Raw genomic sequence first — 20,694 nt, forward strand, 5'->3', positions numbered from 1 at the left:
ACTCAGTTTCTTCAGGGTCATTCATAATATTGGAGTCAAGTCCCATCCCTCAATTGACCTATACCTGCACAGGGCTGCTTTAGATCATGTTAAGTTTAATTGCATAGTGTTGTTGTAACAGCAGAGTGTTAGGAATAGTTTTAAAACATTAGTAGAATAGACTTTTCTTTAAACCAGTGTTTTAATATGGATATCTGTCTTTGAAACATAATGTTAAAACATTAGAAAAGTACAATAAATATTTAAGTATATTGCTTGTTCAAATAGCCTATTGTAAATACAAGTAGTACAAACGGGACTGAACCTCATTGTTGTAGAGCGAGAGAGAGAGAGAAGACAGACTAGATTGCAAATAGTGACATTGATTCCCTGTACAACTATATGTTGCAGCTAAATGTCCAGCTAATGACCTGAAGGTCGATCATCGAAAACTGGCAACAATACTGATGCAATATATGTAGCTAGAGAACATATAGTTAATTACCTTTCCGAGCAACAGCAGATTGTATAAAATTACACAAAATTTCCACATACTAATGATGAAGTGTACTCTCCTATTAATAAAGTAAATTATATTATGAACCAAATAAAGAACTGTCAGCACAGCTAAGCACCATTAGTCAACTGCATTTATAAAGAATTAGTTTAAATGAATCTCTGCCTGTAATTTAAATATCCTGAACTGCATGCAGAGTTACTCTAGCTATACCACTTGTATATAGTGAACAGATTACCTCAATTTTCAAGCAATCTGGGGCTTGTAAATATACAAGTAGCTTATTTATTAACAGTGAAGCTCAATGCTCACTGCAGCCTGCAAACAACCTGCCTTCCTCCCTGCCGCCCCGCCCCCAGCCTAACTTAAAAACCTATATTAGACTCTTCCCTTTGGATCACTTTACAGACAGTGTGAGGTAACAGACTGTATTCAGAATGGATCCACCCTAAACTGGATTCCTTCATTCCTTTTGATGTTTCAAATTGAACTCATGTGGATTACGATCTGAAAGCTAATCGCAAAACTATTCTTAGTGCTCATATTCGAGAGTCCGAGTCTCCTACGAAATAATACCAATGAACACCTCTTTGCATGCTGTTAGGAGGATAGCCTATCATAGACTAAAAAATAACCCTTAATCAGAATATTGGGCCAATTTTCCACTGTCTTGCTCCCAAATAGCTTCTGAAAAACAGATGCAAGTCAGACGTAAATGGCTACTAATCCTTTGCTCCCATTCTGCTTCTTAATAGCACTGCTCACAAACTTCCTATTGTGTTCCTAACACAGATGAGGCTGCAGACAGGGAGGTTAAAGTAACAGTGACTTCAGTCTTGAATAAGACACTCCAGAGTGAGGAACAGGCCTTAGGGGCCGGCTTTTATACAGTGCTCCCAAGGGATGCTGGGATCCCTTGGGACTTCAGGGGATGAGCCCCCTGGTGGCGGAACATGAGAGTGCAAGCTTTACAGATACACAACATCACTCCCCCACAAAGTCAAAGTGAAAACTATTTACAAGGTGAGGTGATCGGGAGCCTTTCTTTCCCTGGTGGACCGCGTCGGTACAAATGTCTATTCTGGTGTGTTGGCTGTGCCCTCGCTGGGCTGGCGTGTTGTTGGCCCTGCAGGGTGAGCCTGGCCTTGCTGGGCTGTTGGGCGTGATGGGTTCGATTTCCTGGTCCAGCATGGTGTCGTTGATCCTTTGGGTATGTGTTGCGGGCTCGAAAAAGATGGTGTCTGCTGTGGGTTGTTCAGGGCAGTCTGTGAACTGCAGCCTCGTTTGGTCCAGGTGCTTTCTGCAAATTTGTCCATTGTCGAGTTTAACTACAAACACCCTACTCCCTTCTTTAGCTATCACTGTGTCCGCGATCCACTTGGGACCATGTCCATAGTTTAGCACATACACAGGGTCATTCAGATCAATTTCCCGTGACACAGTGGCGCGACCTCCTGCTCTCTACCTGATCATGCAGGTTGGGCTGAACCAACAAGAGTCTGGTTTTAAGTGTCCTTTTCAAGAGTAGCTCAGCCGGGGGCACCCCTGTGAGCGAGTGGGGTCTTGTGCGGTAGCTGAGCAGTACTCTGGACAGGCGGGTTTGGAGTGAGCCTTCTGTGACTCGTTTAAGGCTCTGTTTGATGGTTTGTACTGCCAGCTCTGCCTGCCCATTGGAGGTTGGTTTAAACGGGGCTGAGGCGACATGTTTGATCCCATTGCGGGTCATGAGTTCTTTCAATGCGGCACTGGTGAAACATGGCCCATTGGCACTGACCAGTATGTCAGGCAGGCCGTGGGTGGCAAACATGGAACATGGCACTCAGGCTTTCAATGATGGCGGTGGCGGTGCTTCCTGACATTATTTCACATTCAATCCATTTTGAAAAAGCATCCACCACCACCTGGAACATTTTACTGAGAAACGGGCCCGCATAGTCGACATGGATCCTCGACCATGGTCTGGAGGGCCAGGACCACAAACTTAGTGGTGCCTCTCTGGACGCGTTGCTCAGCTGAGCACATACGCTGCTTTGCCGTACACAGGACTCTAAGTCAGAGTCGATACCGGGCCACCACACGTGGGATCTGGCTATCGCTTTCATCATTACTATACCCGGGTGTGTGCTGTGGAGATCCGAGATGAACGTGTCCCTGCCCTTTTTTGGTAGCACTACATGGTTACCCCACAACAGGCAGTCTGCCTGAATGGACAGCTTGTCCTTTCGCTGCTGGAACGGCTTGATTGGCTCTTGCATTTCAACGGGGATGCTGGCCCAGCTCCCATGCAGTACACAGTTTTTTTTAATGAGGGACAGCAGAGGATCTTGGCTGGTCCAAGTCCTAATCTGGCGGGTCGTGACAGGTGATTTCTCATTTTCAAATGCTTCCAAGACCATCAACAAGTCTGTGGGCTGCGCCATCATCAACAAGTTTGCAGGCTGCGCCATTTCCACCCCGTGGTGGGCAATGGTAGCTGACTGACAGCATCCGCACAGTTCTCGGTGCCTGGCCTGTGGCGGATGGCACAGTTATACGCTGACAGCGCGAGTGCCCACCTTTGTATGCAGGCTGAGGCATTAGTATTTATCCCCTTGTTTTCAGCGAACAGGGATGGGAGGGGCTTGTGATCGGTTTCCAGCTCAAATTTGAGGCCAAACAGGTACTGATGCATTTTCTTTACCCCGAACACACACGTTAATGCCTCTTCCTCAATCATGCTGTAGGCCCTCTTGGCCTTAGACAAGCTCCTGGAAGCATAGGCAACAGGTTGCAACTTCCCCGCAACGTTAGCTTGTTGTAATACACACCTGACTCCATACGACGCGGCGTCACATGCTAACACAAGTCTTTTATACGGGTTATACACTACAAGCAGCTTGTTGGAGCATAAAATGTTTCTGGCTTTCTCAAAAGCAATTACTTGTTTTTTTTCCCCATACCCAGTTCTCACCTTTGCGCAATAACACATGTAGGGGCTCTAAAAGGGTGCTTAACCCCGGTAGGAAGTTACCAAAAAAGTTGAGGAGTCCCAGGAACAACCGCAGCTCTGTGACGTTCTGTGGGCTGGGCGCATTCCTGATGGCCTGTGTCTTGGCGTCTGTGGCCCGAATGCCATCCGCCACGATCTTTCTACCCAGAAACTCCACTTCTGTTGCCATGAAGACGCATTTCGACCTCTTCAGCTGCAGCCCTACGTGATCCAGTCGCTGGAGGACCTCCTCAAGGTTTTGTAGGTGCTCGGCAGTGTCCCGACCCGTGACCAATATGTCGTCCTGAAAGACCACCGTGTGGTACCGACTTGAGTAGGCTCTCCATGTTTCTCTTTCTCTGTAAGATCGCTGCAGCCGACCGAATTCCAAATGGGCATCTGTTGTAGATGAACAGTCCCTTGTGCGTGTTGATGCAGGTGAGGTCCTTCGAAGACTCCTCCAGCTCCTGCGTTGGGTCGAGCTTGGTGAACGTCTTGCCTCGTGCCAGCGTCGCACATAGGTCGTCTGCCTTAGGTAGCGGGTATTGGTCCTGTAGCGAGAAACGATTAATAGTTACTTTATAATCGCCGCAAATCCTGGCCGTGCCATCACTTTTGAGTACTGGAACAATCGGGCTGGCCCACTCGCTGAATTCTACTGGGGAGGTGATGCCCTCGTGTTGCAGCCTGTCCAGCTCGATTTGCACTCTCTCCCTCATCATGTTAGGTACCACTCATGCCTTGTGGTAAATGGGTCGTGCCTCTGGGACCAAGTGGATCCGCACCTTCGCCCCGGAAAAGGGAAGGAAATTTGTTAAGAACCTGGGTACATGAGGCCTCATTGACATGTGATAGCGCTCTGATGTCATCCCAGTTCCAGCGGATTTTGCCCAGCCAGCTCCTTCCAAGCAGTGTGGAGCCATCACCCGGGACAATCCAGAGTGGCAGTTCGTGCACCGTGCCCTCATAGGTGACCTTGACCATGGCGCTGCCCAGGACAGTGATAAGCTTTTGGTGTACGTTCTCAGTTTCGTGTGGATGTGGCTCAGGGCTAGTCTGAATGCCTTGTTGCACCATAGTCTCTCAAACATCTATTTACTCATGATGGATTGGCTAGCACCAGTGTCCAGTTCCATGGCTACGGGTAAGCCATTCAATTTTACGTTTAGCATTATAGGTGGACATTTCATCGAAAATGTATGCAATCCGTGTACTTCAGCATCTGCCTCCTCTCTGAGGCTCGAAATTGCTTTGATCCACCATGGACTGATCTTCCTCTGCCACGTGGTGGTTAGCAGGTTTTGCAGAGCTTGCAGCTCATTTGCAAGCTCATTGGAGGTGTTCCATTGTTCCACAGCTCTTGCAAACATACCCTTTGAAGCGGCATGAATAGGCTGAATGGAAGCCTCCACAATGCCAACAAGGTGTGAATTGCTTTGCATTCATCCTTTGTTGGGGACTTAGTCATCTGAGGTCTGCTGCCAGTTGCAGACTCGTGGTTTCTGCCCTGTACGTTTCTGCTCGCAAACACAGTTCCAGTTAATTTATGAACATTGCTAGCACTTGTGTGCTGAGAGATTTGTTTGGTGTTATCACTGGTGGACATAAACACCTGTGCTATCGCAATGGCCTTACTGAGGGTCGGTGTCTCTACAGTCAAAAGTTTTTGTAGAATGGTCTCATGGCCAATGCCCAGTACAAAAAGTCTCTGAGCATTTTTTCCAGGTAGCCATCAAACTCACATTGTACTGCAAGTCGCCTTAGCTCGGCGACATAGCTCGCCACTTCCTGACCTTAAGATCGCTGGCACGTGTAGAACCGATGCCTTGCCATCAGCACGCTCTCCCTCGGGTTAAGATGCTCCCGAACCAGTGTACACAGCTCCGCATACCTCCTTATCTGTGGGTTTCACCAGAGCCAGAAGATTCTTCATGAGGCTGTAGGTCGGTGCCCCGCAGACTGAGGAGGACCACACTCCTTTTTGCAGCGCTTCCTTCTCCGTCCAGCTCGTTGGCTACAAAGTACTGGTCTAGCTGTTCGACATAGGCGTCCCAAGTCCTCACCCTCTGAGAACTTCTCCAGGATGCCCACAGTTTGCCGAGTCTTTGCGTTGGATTCGTATTCTCGTCGCCAGTTATTGTGTTCCTAACACAGATGAGGCTGCATACAGGGAGGTTAAAGTAACAGTGACCTCAGTCTTTATTAAGACACTCCAGAGTGAGGAACAGGCCTTGGGGGCCGGCTTATATACAGTGCTCCCTCGGGATGCTGGGATCCCTTGCGACTTCAGAGGATGAGCCCCCTGGTGGCGGAACATGGGAGTGCATATTTTACAGATACACAACACTTCCTCTATAGTTTTTCTAATGTCTATGCCTGAAGAGGACTCAACAGTGTAAATTTTATGCAAATGAACATTAGAAAACTTTGTATTCAAATGCCCTCTTTATTAGCACTGGGTTCAGGGGCAAACTGCTCACTGCTGAATTCAGAGCTGTTGGACTGTACAGCTTGTTTCATGGCATTCATCCAGGACAAAAAGAGTAGCCACACAGTCAAACCAGCACCCTCTTTCTATTCTACAGAAATGCTGGAAATCTCAGGTCAGGCAGCATCTGTGGAGAGGAAGCAGAGTTAACGTTTCGGGTCGATGACCCTTTGTCCTTCTATTCCTTATGTGTAGACATTCCAATAAATTTCACAGTGGGAGAGAAACCCAGCCCAATATGCCCGTCTGTCCATCCTTCCCACAGTACTGCAGCTGACTCCTCACTTTGGCCCTCTCTCCATAATGCTGTCTAAACACATACAGCTTGTCTTAAACACTCAATGGACCTCAGTATGGCATCAGTCTATGAAGTACATGTAAACATACTGCACTCTGGCTGAACCTGATGAGTTACTTTCTACAAAAGTAGGTTTAAATAGATACTTCAATGAAAGATGGCAAGGTTTGCAGAGAAAAGAAAGGAGCATTTTAAGTGCAAAATAAAAATTAAAATACTTCAACAAAGTAGTATTGGATTCACTTGAAGTTAAATTCTTTTCTGTCCTGCTATTATTTTTGTCCAAAAAAAGTGAGATCTTTTTCAGACTAAACTTTTCAACTGTATATAAACAAACTTTAAAAACTAGGGGGCCAAAATACCGCTCCCCCCCTCCCCCATACCCCGACTAAAATATGGCGCACCTACAGTTTTAAAAATCTTTTTCTCCGCCCCAAAGATTGGGGCGGAGAGTCGACTGATATTCAGGTCGTTAACTTTTTTTCTGGTTGTTGCGGTGTTCGTGGTGGCTGCGGTGTGGAAGTCCCCTTGGAGCGGAGCAGTGTGCTGATGATGTCACAATGTCCCTCCCATTCAGTTAAAGGGGAGAGCTGCTGCGAGCTCTGCATGCAGTTTTGTTAGGCCTACTGAGCCACCAGGGAGGGTTTCGGCTGGGCCAGTGGCCTGGCATCCAAGAGGGGGTGCCGAGCTGCCTGTTAGCAGCCCAGCCGAACCCGCAGCCACCATTGTTGGGCTGACCTTGGAGTCGGTCGACAAATAAAACAAAATGGAGGTGCCAGCAGCGCGCCCTCCCCTTTAAGGATGGACCCGCCGCCAGGCCCACAGCTTTCCAAGGGAAAAGCTGTCAGTGGCACTGACTGGTGATGGTGCTGGTCCCGCGGGGGTCGGAAAGGGAGTTGCCATCAGTCGGTGGGGGGTTGGCATGTGCCTGACGGGGCTGGAACACGGGCAGCACGGTGGCGATCACCGGCGGGAAAAATCAGGTATGGTAATTTATTAAACGTTGCTGGACTCCGCGCCGACTAGGCAGAGAGTCCTTACCGACATGTGGCCGCCAAAGGGGAATTTCCGGCCCCTCGGAGTAGTTTACTCGAGACAATAATTGATTATTAAACAATCACCTTAAAATGGTTTAAAAAAAGTTAAGTTAGAAGTGCTGAACTATCAATACCGATGGACGAAAGGTCTTGAGGAAAGCATTTCTGTTCACAGAAAGTATATTTGATTCCAATTAAATGATCCTTATTTAGCAGATCTGTTCAGTCCTTTTAACTGGAATCTACGCCCCAAGGAATACTTTCGCAGAATCGCTTACTTTGTACCATTGCTTTTAGCAGTTGAGATTTATCAGTACAGTCAACGCTGCAAATATTGACGGCCAAAAGCCATGTGAAAACTAAACAAAAGAAAAAGCTTGAAACACTTAACACTTAGGTCAGTCAGCATTTGTGGGGGTCATGTGGAACGCGGGGGGAGGGGAAAGAACATGCAGGGGTGGGAGAATATGTGGCAGGGGGAGCGGGACGTGCAGGGGGGTGGGGGGGTGGGGAGGAGGAGAGCGGGACGTGCGGCGGGGTGGGTGGGGAGGAGGAGAGCGGGACGTGCGAGGGGGGAGGGAGGGGGAGCGGGACGTGCGGCGGGGTGGGTGGGGAGGAGGAGAGCGGGACGTGCGAGGGGGGAGGGAGGGGGAGCGGGACGTGCGGCGGGGTGGGTGGGGAGGAGGAGAACGGGACGTGCGAGGGGGGAGGGAGGGGGAGCGGGACGTGCGGCGGGGTGGGTGGGGAGGAGGAGAGCGGGACGTGCGAGGGGGGAGGGAGGGGGAGCGGGACGTGCGAGGGGGAAAATGTGCAGGGGGCTGCAGTTCAAGGCTTTATCTTTCTTGTATTGATATTAATACTCATCACAACCTGACCTCCCAAAATCTCAAAATTGGTAAACTCCTTATTCAGTTCTAAAGCCCATGCCATCAGCAAATCACTACTTCTTGATTTATCCTATTTTTGCTCCAACACTTTTCAACTTTGGTCCTTTACTTATTTCTTTTGATCAAAGAAAAATGTAAGAATTAAAGTCATATTGACAGTATAGTTTGTTCTACTCAGATGAGGGTCAACGGGAAAGTCATCCGATATCTTACTGTACTTTTAAATTGCTGACATAAGGCAGCTAGGATTATACATTTTTGTAAAATTCCTTATTAGTGACATTACAAATTTGCTCTCCAGTGTCCCAAATGGATTTAGTTTAGTTAATTAAATACTTTATTAAATTATTTGCTGATATGTTGACAACTTGGGGTTGACACTCCAGTGCAGTGCTGAGGGAGTGCTGCACTGTTGGAGGTGGCGACTTTCGGATGAGACGTTAAACCGAGGTCCTGTCTGCTCTCTCAGGTGGACATAAAAGATCCCACGGCACTATTTCGAAGTAGTGCAGGGGAGTTATCCCCTGTGACCTGGCCAATATTTATCCCTCAGTCAACATAACAAAAAGAGATTATCTGGTCATTATCACATGGCTGTGGGAGCTTACTGTGCACAAATTGGTTGCCACATTTCCCACATGACAACAGTGACTACACTTCAAAAGTACTTCATTGTCTGTAAAGTGCTTTGAGATGTCTGGTGGTCATGAAAGACGCTATATAAATGCAAGTCTTTCTTTCTTTCAACCATATATTTGTGCTCAAAGTGAAAAAGCTGCGAGATAAAACTACCTTTGCTATCTGCACACACCAGTTGAGGAGATATTGAGAACCAATATGCTCTTTGTTTTCCCGCATATAATCCAATAGACAGCCATAGGGCATCAGCTGTGTGACGAGTTGCACAGTCGAAGTGAGACAGATCCCCAGTAATCGGCAAACGTGGGGGTGGTCAACACTTGCCATCACATACGCTTCCTGTAAATAAAAGGCAAACATAAAATAACAAAGTCTTCAGCAGATATCTTCGAGTTAGTTGACCAAGGTTAAACTGTTAGACAATGGCTCAGAAGATTAAATGTACATGAACGGTTCCAGCTAAATGTTTCAATGTCTGGTCTCTCAGCTAGATGCTGACCCTCGGCAACATCATTCCAAAACACAAGGTCAGATTTCACATGTACGTTGACACCCAATTCTACCTCACCACCACCTCTCGCGACCCCTTCACTCTCTCTAGATTGTCTGACATCCAGTACTGGATGAACAGGAACTTCCTCCACATAAATATTAAGAATAATGAAGGCACTGTCTTTTGTCCTTGCCATAAACTCCATTACCAATCAACTCCATCCCTCTCCCCAACCTTGGTGTTGGATTTGACCCCGAAATGAGATTCCAACCATATTTTTGCGCCATCACTAAGACCTCTTATTTCCATCTGCTGCCAAAACCCTCATCCAACCCTTTGTTACCTCTGGACTTGATTATTCCAATGCATTTCTGGCCAGGCTCCATAAACTTAAACTCACTCAAAACTCTGCTGCCCGTATCCTAATTCACACAAAGTCCCGTTCACCCATCACCCGTGCTTGCCGACCTACATAAGCTCCCGGTTAAGCAATACCTCGATTTTAAAATTCCCATCCTGCTTTTCAAATTCCTCCAGGGCCTTGCCCATCCCTATCTCTGTAACCTCCACCAGCCCTACAATCCTCCGAGATCTCCGCGCTCCTCCAATTCTGGCCTCTTGCACATCCCCGATTTTAATTGGCGGCCATACCTTCAGCTGCCGAGGCCCCAAGCTCTGGAATTCCCTCTCTAAGCTTCTCTATCCTCCTTTAAGATGCTCCTTAAAACTTCTCTCTTTTCATTTGCCCATATATCTCATGTGGCTCGGTGACAAATTTTGCTCGATATCGCTCCCGTGAAGCGCCTTAGGACGTTTCACTATGTTAAAAGCACTATATAAATGCAACCGGTGTTGTTGATTTGTGGGATATTAGTTGTTTCCAGCTGCAGCTTCAGCATTTCTAGACTGAGCAAAAAAATATGCAGACAGGGTTCCTGCTCCTGTTCATTATCCATAAGGACAGATTGGGGTTGGCTGTGATACAGTTATGATAAAATAAGGATCTCGGCTCTCACCATTAAGGCTCACATATGCTTAAGTGAGGAAACAGAGCCCTCAATGCCTATGGAACCAAACTCCCAAACTCTAGCATGGGCTACTGCCTTCAGGATGGAAAGGTAAAAATCTAAAGGAAAATTGCTGGCAAAATAAAAAAAACACAATGCATCTCTACATCGAATTCATTTAATCGTATTGTAAAAGATTTGGACATGGAGCTAAAATATTAACTTGCAATCTTTCTTTGACAAATGCAACATTTTGTCACACTATGTTGAGAATCTTAAATGCTTTAGATTTTTCACAAATCAATACATTTTCTAATCCAGTTCAAGCACATAAACTTTGATTAATGTACCGGCAAATTCTAATTACTACCATCGATAAATCGTGTGTGTTTTTTCTGAAGACCTCCTCAAATGCTGCTTTCAAGCCATCATTCTCTGCTCATATTTGCTTATCCTGCAGTCTCTTATTGAAGTGCACAATGACCTTGCTGAATTATGCCTGGCATTCCTAGAAATTCTTCTGGGATTTGCTCTGTGGTAATTAATTTTTGGACGAGTCATTGGCAGAAATATGAAGATTATGAGAATGGTTCTGTCTCAACATGATAATCCACTTCTCTACACAGAAATTAATATTGAGAACCCCTCTGGGCCTCAGACAATGGCGTCTCAGATAAATTACCCCTCCTCTGTACAAGCAATTTTGTAACATTTACCCCCATCAGAACTGAAAATGTTGTACTTTTTAAAATTCAGCATTGATCTCAAGCAGTACCATGATTATAAGTTATTTTATAAGACCACATAGGAACACGGTATACACTGGCCTCTGCATCCCAATCGGCTTAAGCATGGCTCGTGGGCCAGGAGAAGCAGGAGTGCTTCCCCCTAGCGCTTCAAACAAATCTTCAAACACAATCTATCCCTCCCTCCTCATTGCCATCCTCCAAGCCTCCCCACTATGTCCCGATCTTGCCGCTGGAGTAAAAAAAGTGCTAGAGATCCTGCTGTTAAATTCGGCAGGACCTCTGCATTCCCAGGAACTCCTGGCTGCAAAACATGTGCTGCCACTTCCTCTCCATAAATATCGAGCCGATAGAATTTATATTCACTACTTGTACGGCTCTTTGATTGGAACTGTCAATTCTAATTCCATTTCCCTGCCCTGTTCCTATCCTTTTATATTCTCCCTTCTCAAATACTTATCCAATTCAGACTTCAATAACCAATTGTGATGAAGTATTCCATATTGTGATAACCAGCTGAAAAAAATTGCTTCCAATGTTCCCCTACATTCTCTAGTAACAATTTTGAATCTATGCCCTTTGTTATTGATTCAATTGTTTTCACTACTTACACTCTCAAAATCTTTCATTATTTTAAAAACTTCAATTAAATCTCCTGTTGCAGTTTATGAATCTACAAATGGTATATCAAATGTTGCTGAATCTCATAATCTGAGTCCACAGGCAGTTCAGAGCAATGACCTCTCGTGAAAGCATACCAACTACTCCAGGAAGTTTCCCCACAGCAACAGCTGGAGAACTTTTCACAGAATGACCTTACAGGAAATCATAGCAAATTAAGCAGTTTCCAAGCCAAGATGTGTTACTGCAGGAAGCAATTCTAGTGTGGGTCTGTCTGCGTGCATGTATAATTGAACAGAGAGATAATTCCTCGCAACAAAACAAAACAAAATGCAGGATGTACCAGTGAACACCTGCTTATTGTGAAGTGCACTGGTATCAGTGTCAACTGGGCTCAAAACCACAAGCAGACCTATTTGGGGTGGCGACTTTGGTCAAAGCCAAATAGGAAAACTGGTAAGAGCAGATGGTGAATGAACATGATCCAGGCCTGAAAAACATAACCAAACAGAGCAAAAGCAGAAACTGGGACCTGGAAAAGAGTGTGGAATAGAAAGCAGATATTGGACTTTTTCTGATGCAAATATGTAACTGGGAGGGAGGACTGTCATTTAATCAGTTTGTATTTAACTGGCAGATGTAAACTTCTACTCATTGTCCTATATTGGGGTGGGGGGGGGGGGGTAAATTGCGGTCAGAGGCTTCCTTTGGCGAACGCCTCAGAGCGGATTTTTTTTTATAAACAGAAATACCTGATGGTCCGGAGGAATGTAGGATTGCGGTCACAGGCCTAGTTTCACAATTCAGTGTACGGGAACACGTCTTCCAGGTATCCTGGGATCACATGGGCCTGGACCACCAATGAACGTCTAGTATTCTCATTGATAATAATGAGAGCTCAGTTTGTACGAGCTCCCATTACGATCAATGGGAATACCCCCAAAAAACAAGAAACAACACAATAAATTAAAAAAAACATCTCACATTAAAAAAAACCACCTCACACTTCAAAATTGAAATTAAATGTTTTTAGATAAAATAAATATTTAGAATTTGTTTTTTTAAAATAGGGTTAAAAATAAATTTACCTTAATGGACAGGGTATTTAATATTTTAAAACTCTTACGCTGGTAAAAATAGACTATACGCTTTTACCAGGCGTAAGAGTTTGAAGGACATGCGCTGGGCAAGAGTTGGGCAAATAGCCCAATCTCTGCCCCACGGGTGTCCTTCCAGCAGGGATGCGTGCGATCGGTCAAAAGACAGTTTGACAGGTTGCAAAAGCCGGTTCTCGGCACATGCGCATTGCGCACCAAAAACCGACATTTGCGGGGCCTCTTCGAGTACGTGCACCTATCGTACGCACCTGGAGAGGCTGCAATTTTCGACCCATATTAAGTCCAAGGTGATGAACAAATCATATTGTTAAAATATAGCAGAACCAGTTAGCTAGTATTAACACCAGCAGTCACAAACTGACTTACATCAAGGATTTCTTTATTGGCCTTCGGGGAGGTTGCTTCTCTCAACACTTTGATAGCTACAGGGATTTTGACATTTTCCCCCTCTGGATTCCACAAGCCCTGTAGAGACAATGACATTTTAAAAGAAAATCAAACATCGCTCAACTCATTCAAGCATTGAGATTGAATTTATGAAACATGTACCAAACTCACAAAACTAATATCAATTTATTTCTTCCATTGGTCACATAGGTTTGGCCAATCATAGAAAAAAAGCTTCCAAGGTAAAATAATTAAGAAAACTTCAATAAACCTCAAAGCAGTGAAAATGATAAATATGCATGGTCAAAATAGTTAGATAAAAAAAAACAATTCTCCTCAGAGGTATCAAAACAAGCTGAGAATGTAACTTTCCTCATCCAAAGTCAGCAGACACCAAAACCATTCTTTATGGTGAACATAGTCAGTGACTTAAATACCTTTAAATGCTTGTGTTCAAAAACATGCCAAACTACCCAGATATATTTTAATGGCCACATGTCTAGCTCTCATAATCAAAGATTACCCCCGCTAAGCCATCTTTGTAAGGACACATAATACGATGCTCAGTGGGTAAATTAATTGATATGTTGTGTGTTGCCGTACTAAAACATACAGACCAGACAGTCCTAGTTATCATCTCTGTTCTGTACGATTAGCTGAGCTCAATCAAGGTAGTAGTTGGGGTGCTAAAATTTGCCTTAATGTTTCTGGGCTGGATGAGGAGCGGGGTAAATCACCTGCAAATTCCCACTCCCGAACCTTGCCCAGCAACCTCTGCTGGAACACACACACGTGGGCATTAGAGACTGGGTTGGGTTTGATTTGATTTTGATGCCCTCCATAATAAGCTGCTGACATTAATCATCTCACGTGAAATACGGGAGGTTGCTGGCACTTGTGGAGAACCATACCCCAGTACCCTTCAGGGAGAAGGGGCTAAAATGGGGGGGGGGAAAAGACATTTTGCATAGTAATTATTTACATGGTGCTTTTTAACGGTATGATTCATTATCAGTTTACATTGATGTAAAATTTTGAGAGTGAAAAGGTCATTAAAAAAATTAGTGCCATAAACCATCATGAATTTTTAAGCTGCAGTTTACAGAACATTGAGCACTTAATAAACAGGCCTTTAAACTGTTTGAATATTTGCCCATTTGGGTGCTGTTTCTTTATATGCAATAAGCAAAGACAATGAAGTGGAGAGAAAATATTTCAAATGAATCAAGTTTAGAAACAAAAATCACCGAGTGTTTAAAGCTGCAGTTAAATCAATTTGGCATCCTTCAAAATATCTAATATCTAGTGGGAATTCAGACACAGGTCAGCAGGCTTCACAGGATTTTATCAATAAAAACAAATGGACAGAACATTTTGCAAAACGTTTTGCAGGGCTCACTGACCTCTGCACCGAATTCTTGACATGCCTTCCAATTGGTAAAGTTATATACCAGGAACACAAAGCTGTTCAATTTCCCCTGCTGTCAAAATGTATCAATGGCTTCTGCAGACCAGCAGATCATTTTTTTACAGCCTTGAGGCAGTGTTTTACAAATTAATGATGGGCTATAGAAGGAGATATTGGACGAAAGCAAAATACTGCGATGCTGGAAATCTGAAATAAAAACAGAAAATGCTGGAAATACTCACAGGTCAAGCAGCATCTGTGGAGATTGGAAACAGACTTAACATTTCAGGTTGATGACCCTTTGTCAGATTGGATATGTTAACTCTGTTTCCCTCTCCACAGATGCTGCCTGACCTGCTGAGTATTTCCAACATTTTCTGTTTTTTTTATATACAGGAAATACCTGAGTTTGGTTTATATCACAGGGAAATTACAGATGAGGGAGACCATCTTAATTCATCCAACCCAGAAGCATTCCTTAGTTTTTCTCACATCCCCGCTACAACATCCATTTTTTTCTTGAATGATTTCAGAGATTTTGCCTCACTACTCCATCAGAGTGCAAGAACTTCCTAATATCAATCCTAAAATTGTCTTTTACTAGTTTGAACCAGTGTCCCCTCATCTTACTCTTACAAGTTACTTTTAAGTAATATTCTGGATCTATCTTTTTCACATCTTTAAACTATCTCGTAAACCTCTACTTCTCCTCTCCCTCCCCCTCCAACCCCCATTTCTCTTGCTCTAGTCTTTGCCCCATCCCAGTCCTGATCCTATATCACACTGGTATTTCTCATTCCACTCATCCCTCACCAGCCCCATCAATGTTATGAGTTCCATCTCCTGCTCCCTCATCACGCTTATCATCCAACTCCCAAATATTAAATGCTCTCTCCTTGAACAAATGTTCATCATTAATGGCACCCTTTGCCCAGGCACTGTTCTCCTTGCCAAGAGCTCCCTTCTAAAAAAAACACTTTAAAACACCCTTTCCTCTCCAAGGTCCATAAATGTGTTTTGCTGCCTAGCTCTGTGCTCACCTCACAAAATTTCCACTTTAAATTCTGATGATTTGGTTTCCATCCCTTCCACAAACGAGACTGCCCTACTTAAATGGTCATTGATGATATCTCCTGTGTGACTCAATTTCTTGAATGCCCTACTCATTAGCCTCCTCCAACTTGTCCAAAACTGTGCTGCATGCTTCCTGTTCCACAATAAGTCTGAGTTGTTCATCACCCCTTTCCACGCCAATCTCCAAAAAGGACAAATTTTAAATCCCTGTCAATATTTACAAATTCTTCCAGAACCTCACCCCACCCTACCCTACCACTGTAATCTCCTCCAGTTTTATGTCCCAGCTTGTCCACTACAGTCCTCCAACCTTGGTCTCCTGTGCCTCTCCCTTCCTGGTGCTCCTCACCTGGTAGCAGGGCTTTCAGTTACGCTACTCTCAAACACTCTCACTCAATCTCTTCGCTTTGCTATAGGAACATAGGAACAGGACAAAGCCATTGAGCCACCTTTGGCACATATTCCTTAATACCTTTGGTTAATACCTATCTGCCTTTAAGAACATCCTCAAATCTACCTTTTTAATCATGCTTTCAGTTAACTCAACTCTTCTCTACTGCTGTCCCAGGTGAAGCTCTTTGGGATGTTTTATTATGTTAAAGACTCTCAACAAATGCGAGCTGTTGGTGGTCTAACCAGAATCAATTTCCCGCCAGGTTGTCATATTATGATTGATAACACTAATCCATTGCATACTCCCCCTTTAAAAATGATGACACATGTTCAATTGCTCTGCCTTTCCAACTACAGTAAAAGTTAACAATGCCTTTTGTTATATGTCTGGCAAACATAATAGTTGAATTCTTGTACAGCCAACAGTTCTGCCTTTGCTACACTGTGCCTGAGAGGTAGCTTACCTTGTACACGGTGCCAAATGCTCCAGCGCCAAGCACTTTTATTTTCTTGAATTCCGTCTCTTTCAGGATCCTGAGAAGGGCCTGATTTGGAGCAGCTCCACTAGGAGTCAGAGGCTCAACCAGCTGTGTCAAGAACAAAACCAGAGTCAGGAGAGACAAAATATACTCCTTCAATATTACAAGTTACATTCTGAATTTAACTTGCTCACCAGGGGACGAACTGCTCCGATTGCTGTGTATAGTGATGTTATAAACTGTTTCAGTATTGCAGTGCAGATTGTGGGAGAGGGAGTTATGCACTGCTTTCCCATGTTTGGTTGTGGATAGTGCAATTGGTATTCCTGTTAACTAGCTGCATTCTGGGGTTTGAAATTCCATGAATACAGCGTGTGTGTGACGTCATGACATCCTTATTAATACACACTACTGCTGTATCAGCATGCCTACTAGTCCCAGGAAGATCAACATTAGTGGGAAAAATAGTTTAAAAAAAACTCCATCTGCCACTGATCTGGGGGAAAAAACCCAGCAAATGTACTTCTATGTTGCTGCTGATTGCATGAGACTCATGTTCTGGGAGCCAGTAGCTGCAGATTAATTTTAAAGCAGCTATATGTATTTTTTTTTAAAGTTTAGATGTAAGCAGACACATGGTGGGGGGTGGGGGGGGGGGGGGGGAAAGAGTTAAATCGGCAAATATACAATGCACGACCCCAACCCACTGCGAATGCTTCCGTTTTAGATGCAGCAGGTCTGGAGGCATCCGAGTAACCCGCTCTGGAAAGGCGGGTCCTGATTAAAATATGTAAATGAGGCCCTGTTACTCAGACTTTGGCTGGCCAGGTTTCCCAGGGTTCTGGAAACCTGCCAACTAAAGGGAGGTGGAAGCAGCCTGTAAGAGCTTTTTATAGCATTGCTTGTGGGCCAGGAGGAGCAGGAGTGCTTCCCCCGGCCCCTCAAGCAAATCTTCTGCTGCAATCAGCTCATCAATGACCCCACCCCCACCAGCTTCACAAACTCTCTCGGTCCCCCCTCCCTCCCAATTGTCAGTCCAACTACTCCCCACCCCAACCCCCCGGCCACACTAACCGCCGATGTTTCTTGATTGCCGGAGACCATCCCAAACAGTCCCCAGCTGCAACTACCAACCAATGGCTTTCCCGCCCGGCAACAAGCTAGCCTCTCAATCTGGCTGGCTGGCTGTCGGGCAGGAAATGGAATTAAAAAAAAAAAGATAATGAGGTACTGATGTTAATTTTGGCAGGACCTTCGCATTCCCAGGTTTGCCCCAGCTCCCTCCCCATCATTCCTCTCATCGTATAATAACTGAATCAGATCATTCTGTGGTAACCTTCACTTCTATGGGAAGAGCTGTCCTTCTTCTGCAGGTGACCCAACAGCAGATGATTTCAACTCCGAAAGCCTATCTTGGGAAGAAAAGGCAGAAAAAAACAATTTCCTCTGATGTCCAAGGATCTGTAAATGAAGATCCTGAGGTAGAGATAAGTGTTTCTTTCCCTGCAGTTCAATTGTAAGGACAAAAAAAAAATACACTTTACCACAACTCAAACAGATATCCCTTTAAGATGTCTGCTTGAGCAGGGGAGGACTCAGGAATTCTGATGTGCCAATGTGGGCAAAGCCTCAACCAAAATCACAAGATTTGATGTGGAACCTCACTAGCCATTATGAATAGATTGATGAAGCGTGTACACGCATGTAGTGTGGCATCATTCTGCTCCTGAAGTCTAGGTTACAAAATGAATGCACAGCAAATGAGGTCACGCAGAGGTTATGCACCGCACTCGCTATCAACAGCACCTCCCAAAATCAGTCCTTAAGCGTCAACCAAATGGGACAGTCTTCGAGACTTCTTTGCTACTTAGTTCAATTGCTGTTTTCACTCGACTGACCAATGCATCAGTGTCAGTGAAGTGACTGATGTTATTTTTGCTAACAATGGAAAGTTTCAGACTACACCCATTCCCTTTTTGTTTTAAATCAAAGCTGACACGACATCTGGGTTCACAGTTATGATGCTATTTCTTGTAAAAAGTCTGTTAAAAGTTTATTAACTTGCCCTCAAATTACACTATTAGGTTGCCATTTCCCCCAATTCTCATTCCACTAATTCAGTGGCTCCCTGGGCTCTGTCCTCTGCAGCAGTTCCTTCTTAACAATGATCTCCTACAATGATCATCTAGTGCAATCCACCCTTTTATTGACGATTACACTTTATATTCATCATCTTCCATTAACAAACACCTGGCTAAATCACTAAATCTAGATTTCCCTGATGCTCTTCGATGGGGCACTAAAAATCTTTTTCCTTTGATTTCTTCTGGGACACAATTTTGTCACCTTCTTGCAACTCCAGCTAACAGCAACCACATTTAATAGTTCTATCCATCAACATTCTAGGTCTCACTATCATCTCTGACCTCAAATGGAACACTCATATCTCAACTGTGGCAGTTGAGGTGGGGTAAATGGTGGAACGATGGTTTAATAAGGGATAAAGAGCGTAGTGTCCTGGCCAATATTTATCCCTCAATCAACATCACTAAAACAGATTATCTGGTCATTATCACATTGCTGTTTGTGGGAACTTGCTGTGCACAATGTGGCTGCTGCGTTTCCTATATGACTACACTTCAAAAACTTAATTGGTTGCAAAGCGCATTGGGATGTCTCTTGGTTGTGAAAGGAGCTATATCAATGCAAGTCTGTCTTTCTTTACAATTTCACGATTTACCATGGTGGAATTTGATCTCTGGGTGGCTAGTCCAGTACTATTACCAGTACACTAACGTAACCCCTGCAAAAACTACTAAACACGAGATTTGTTTAACAATTCTAAAGGATGAAACTTAAAACAAGTTTTTACTTTTGAACATCACCGAATCATCATCTCTGGCTTCAGCTTTATGGAAAAAATATTCTTTACAGTTGGTTACCTCCCGCTCCTGCAGCAAACGTCGCAACGTGCGCTTCTTTCTGACATGTCTTCTCCGCATGCACACTGCAATCAATAAACCCGCCATGACTAAACCGAGAAGACCACCAACAATTCCAGCAGCAATGGATGGGATGGGGGAACTGGAGAAGAAAGAGAATCTGTGAGAATGATATTTCCTTTAAATGTTTCGCAGTACTTTGTTTCCAACAGAATCTTATATCCTTAGTGTTGCACAATTCAAACATAAATAATTAAATTGAGAAATAATGTGGCCACTTTGACGAGTTAGCTATGCATGTGCACTTTAACTGATCACAATGCTTAGTGTTATATACATTGTTCTATTTATAATTATATTTCATGACAAACTAAAAGTAGCAGACAGTAACTGGGCTGGATTTTCGGCTTTTGAGATTTCGGGGCAGTAATGGTGACGGGGCGGTCCTGATACCGCTTGGAAAAAGTTTGTGCCCTTTCTCTGCAACATTCAGCAAAAAATGAGGTTCCATGATCGGGGTGCAAAATCAAGCGTTACACAAAGAAGTTTTTGCACCCAAGCCGAAAATCGCGGTGTTAAAGAAGTCAGAAAAGTTCGCAGGACAAGGTTGTGCAGATGCCCTAACTTTTGTTGAATACACCTGTGAATAGTTTCTTTGATTTAATGCACTTCATTGTTGTTCAGTGCCCGACAACATAATGTTGTCTATTGTATGGTTTTCTTTTAGTGGGGGGGTTTTTGTTACTTTGTTGCAGTAAATTGTCTGTTTGATCCTTTGCCATTGGTGTCTTATGTATCATTCCAATGTTCACCAGAGATGTGCCTTTATGGGGGCACATAGCGTGGCTAGTACTAGCTCCATCCCTCAGTTTCCTCCATTTAGGAGAACCGGTCCATTATGAGCTGGCGACATGCAGCTCTTGGTCCGGCAGCATCTCCCGCTGCCTCTCCCATGGATGGTGTGGCTATCCAATGGGGGCCTCACCAGGATCCTCCTCCTGAGGTGGGCCTGCACTTCCCACTGGCAATGCCTGGTCCCTCATGATGGCCAAGCTGTGCAACATGCAGCACACCACAATGAATTCAGAAACCTGTTGATGGGAGTATTGAAGGCTGCCTACAGAGCCGTCCAGGCATCGGTCTGCCGGTGGGAGATGGCATATCCCTGGCAGCACTGCTTTTCGGAAGCACAGCCATCTCTCACACTGCTCCT

The 20,694-nt window shown here is 44.6% G+C and overlaps 1 protein-coding gene across 1 annotated transcript in view; it reads right to left on the reverse strand.

Moving 5' to 3' along the window:
- The window catches only part of egfra (epidermal growth factor receptor a (erythroblastic leukemia viral (v-erb-b) oncogene homolog, avian)), a 366,184-nt gene that overhangs the window by 27,050 nt on the left and 318,440 nt on the right, over positions 1–20,694 (reverse strand). The window contains exons 17-20 of the mRNA XM_070881226.1: positions 19,482–19,623; positions 16,525–16,647; positions 13,165–13,263; positions 8,967–9,152 (exon numbers count right to left, since the gene is read on the reverse strand). Coding sequence (XP_070737327.1) covers positions 8,967–9,152; positions 13,165–13,263; positions 16,525–16,647; positions 19,482–19,623 — 550 coding nt within the window. The remainder of the gene's footprint in view (positions 1–8,966; positions 9,153–13,164; positions 13,264–16,524; positions 16,648–19,481; positions 19,624–20,694) is intronic.

Source organism: Pristiophorus japonicus, chromosome 5, assembly GCF_044704955.1.
Source record: "Pristiophorus japonicus isolate sPriJap1 chromosome 5, sPriJap1.hap1, whole genome shotgun sequence".
NCBI lineage: Eukaryota > Metazoa > Chordata > Chondrichthyes > Pristiophoridae > Pristiophorus > Pristiophorus japonicus.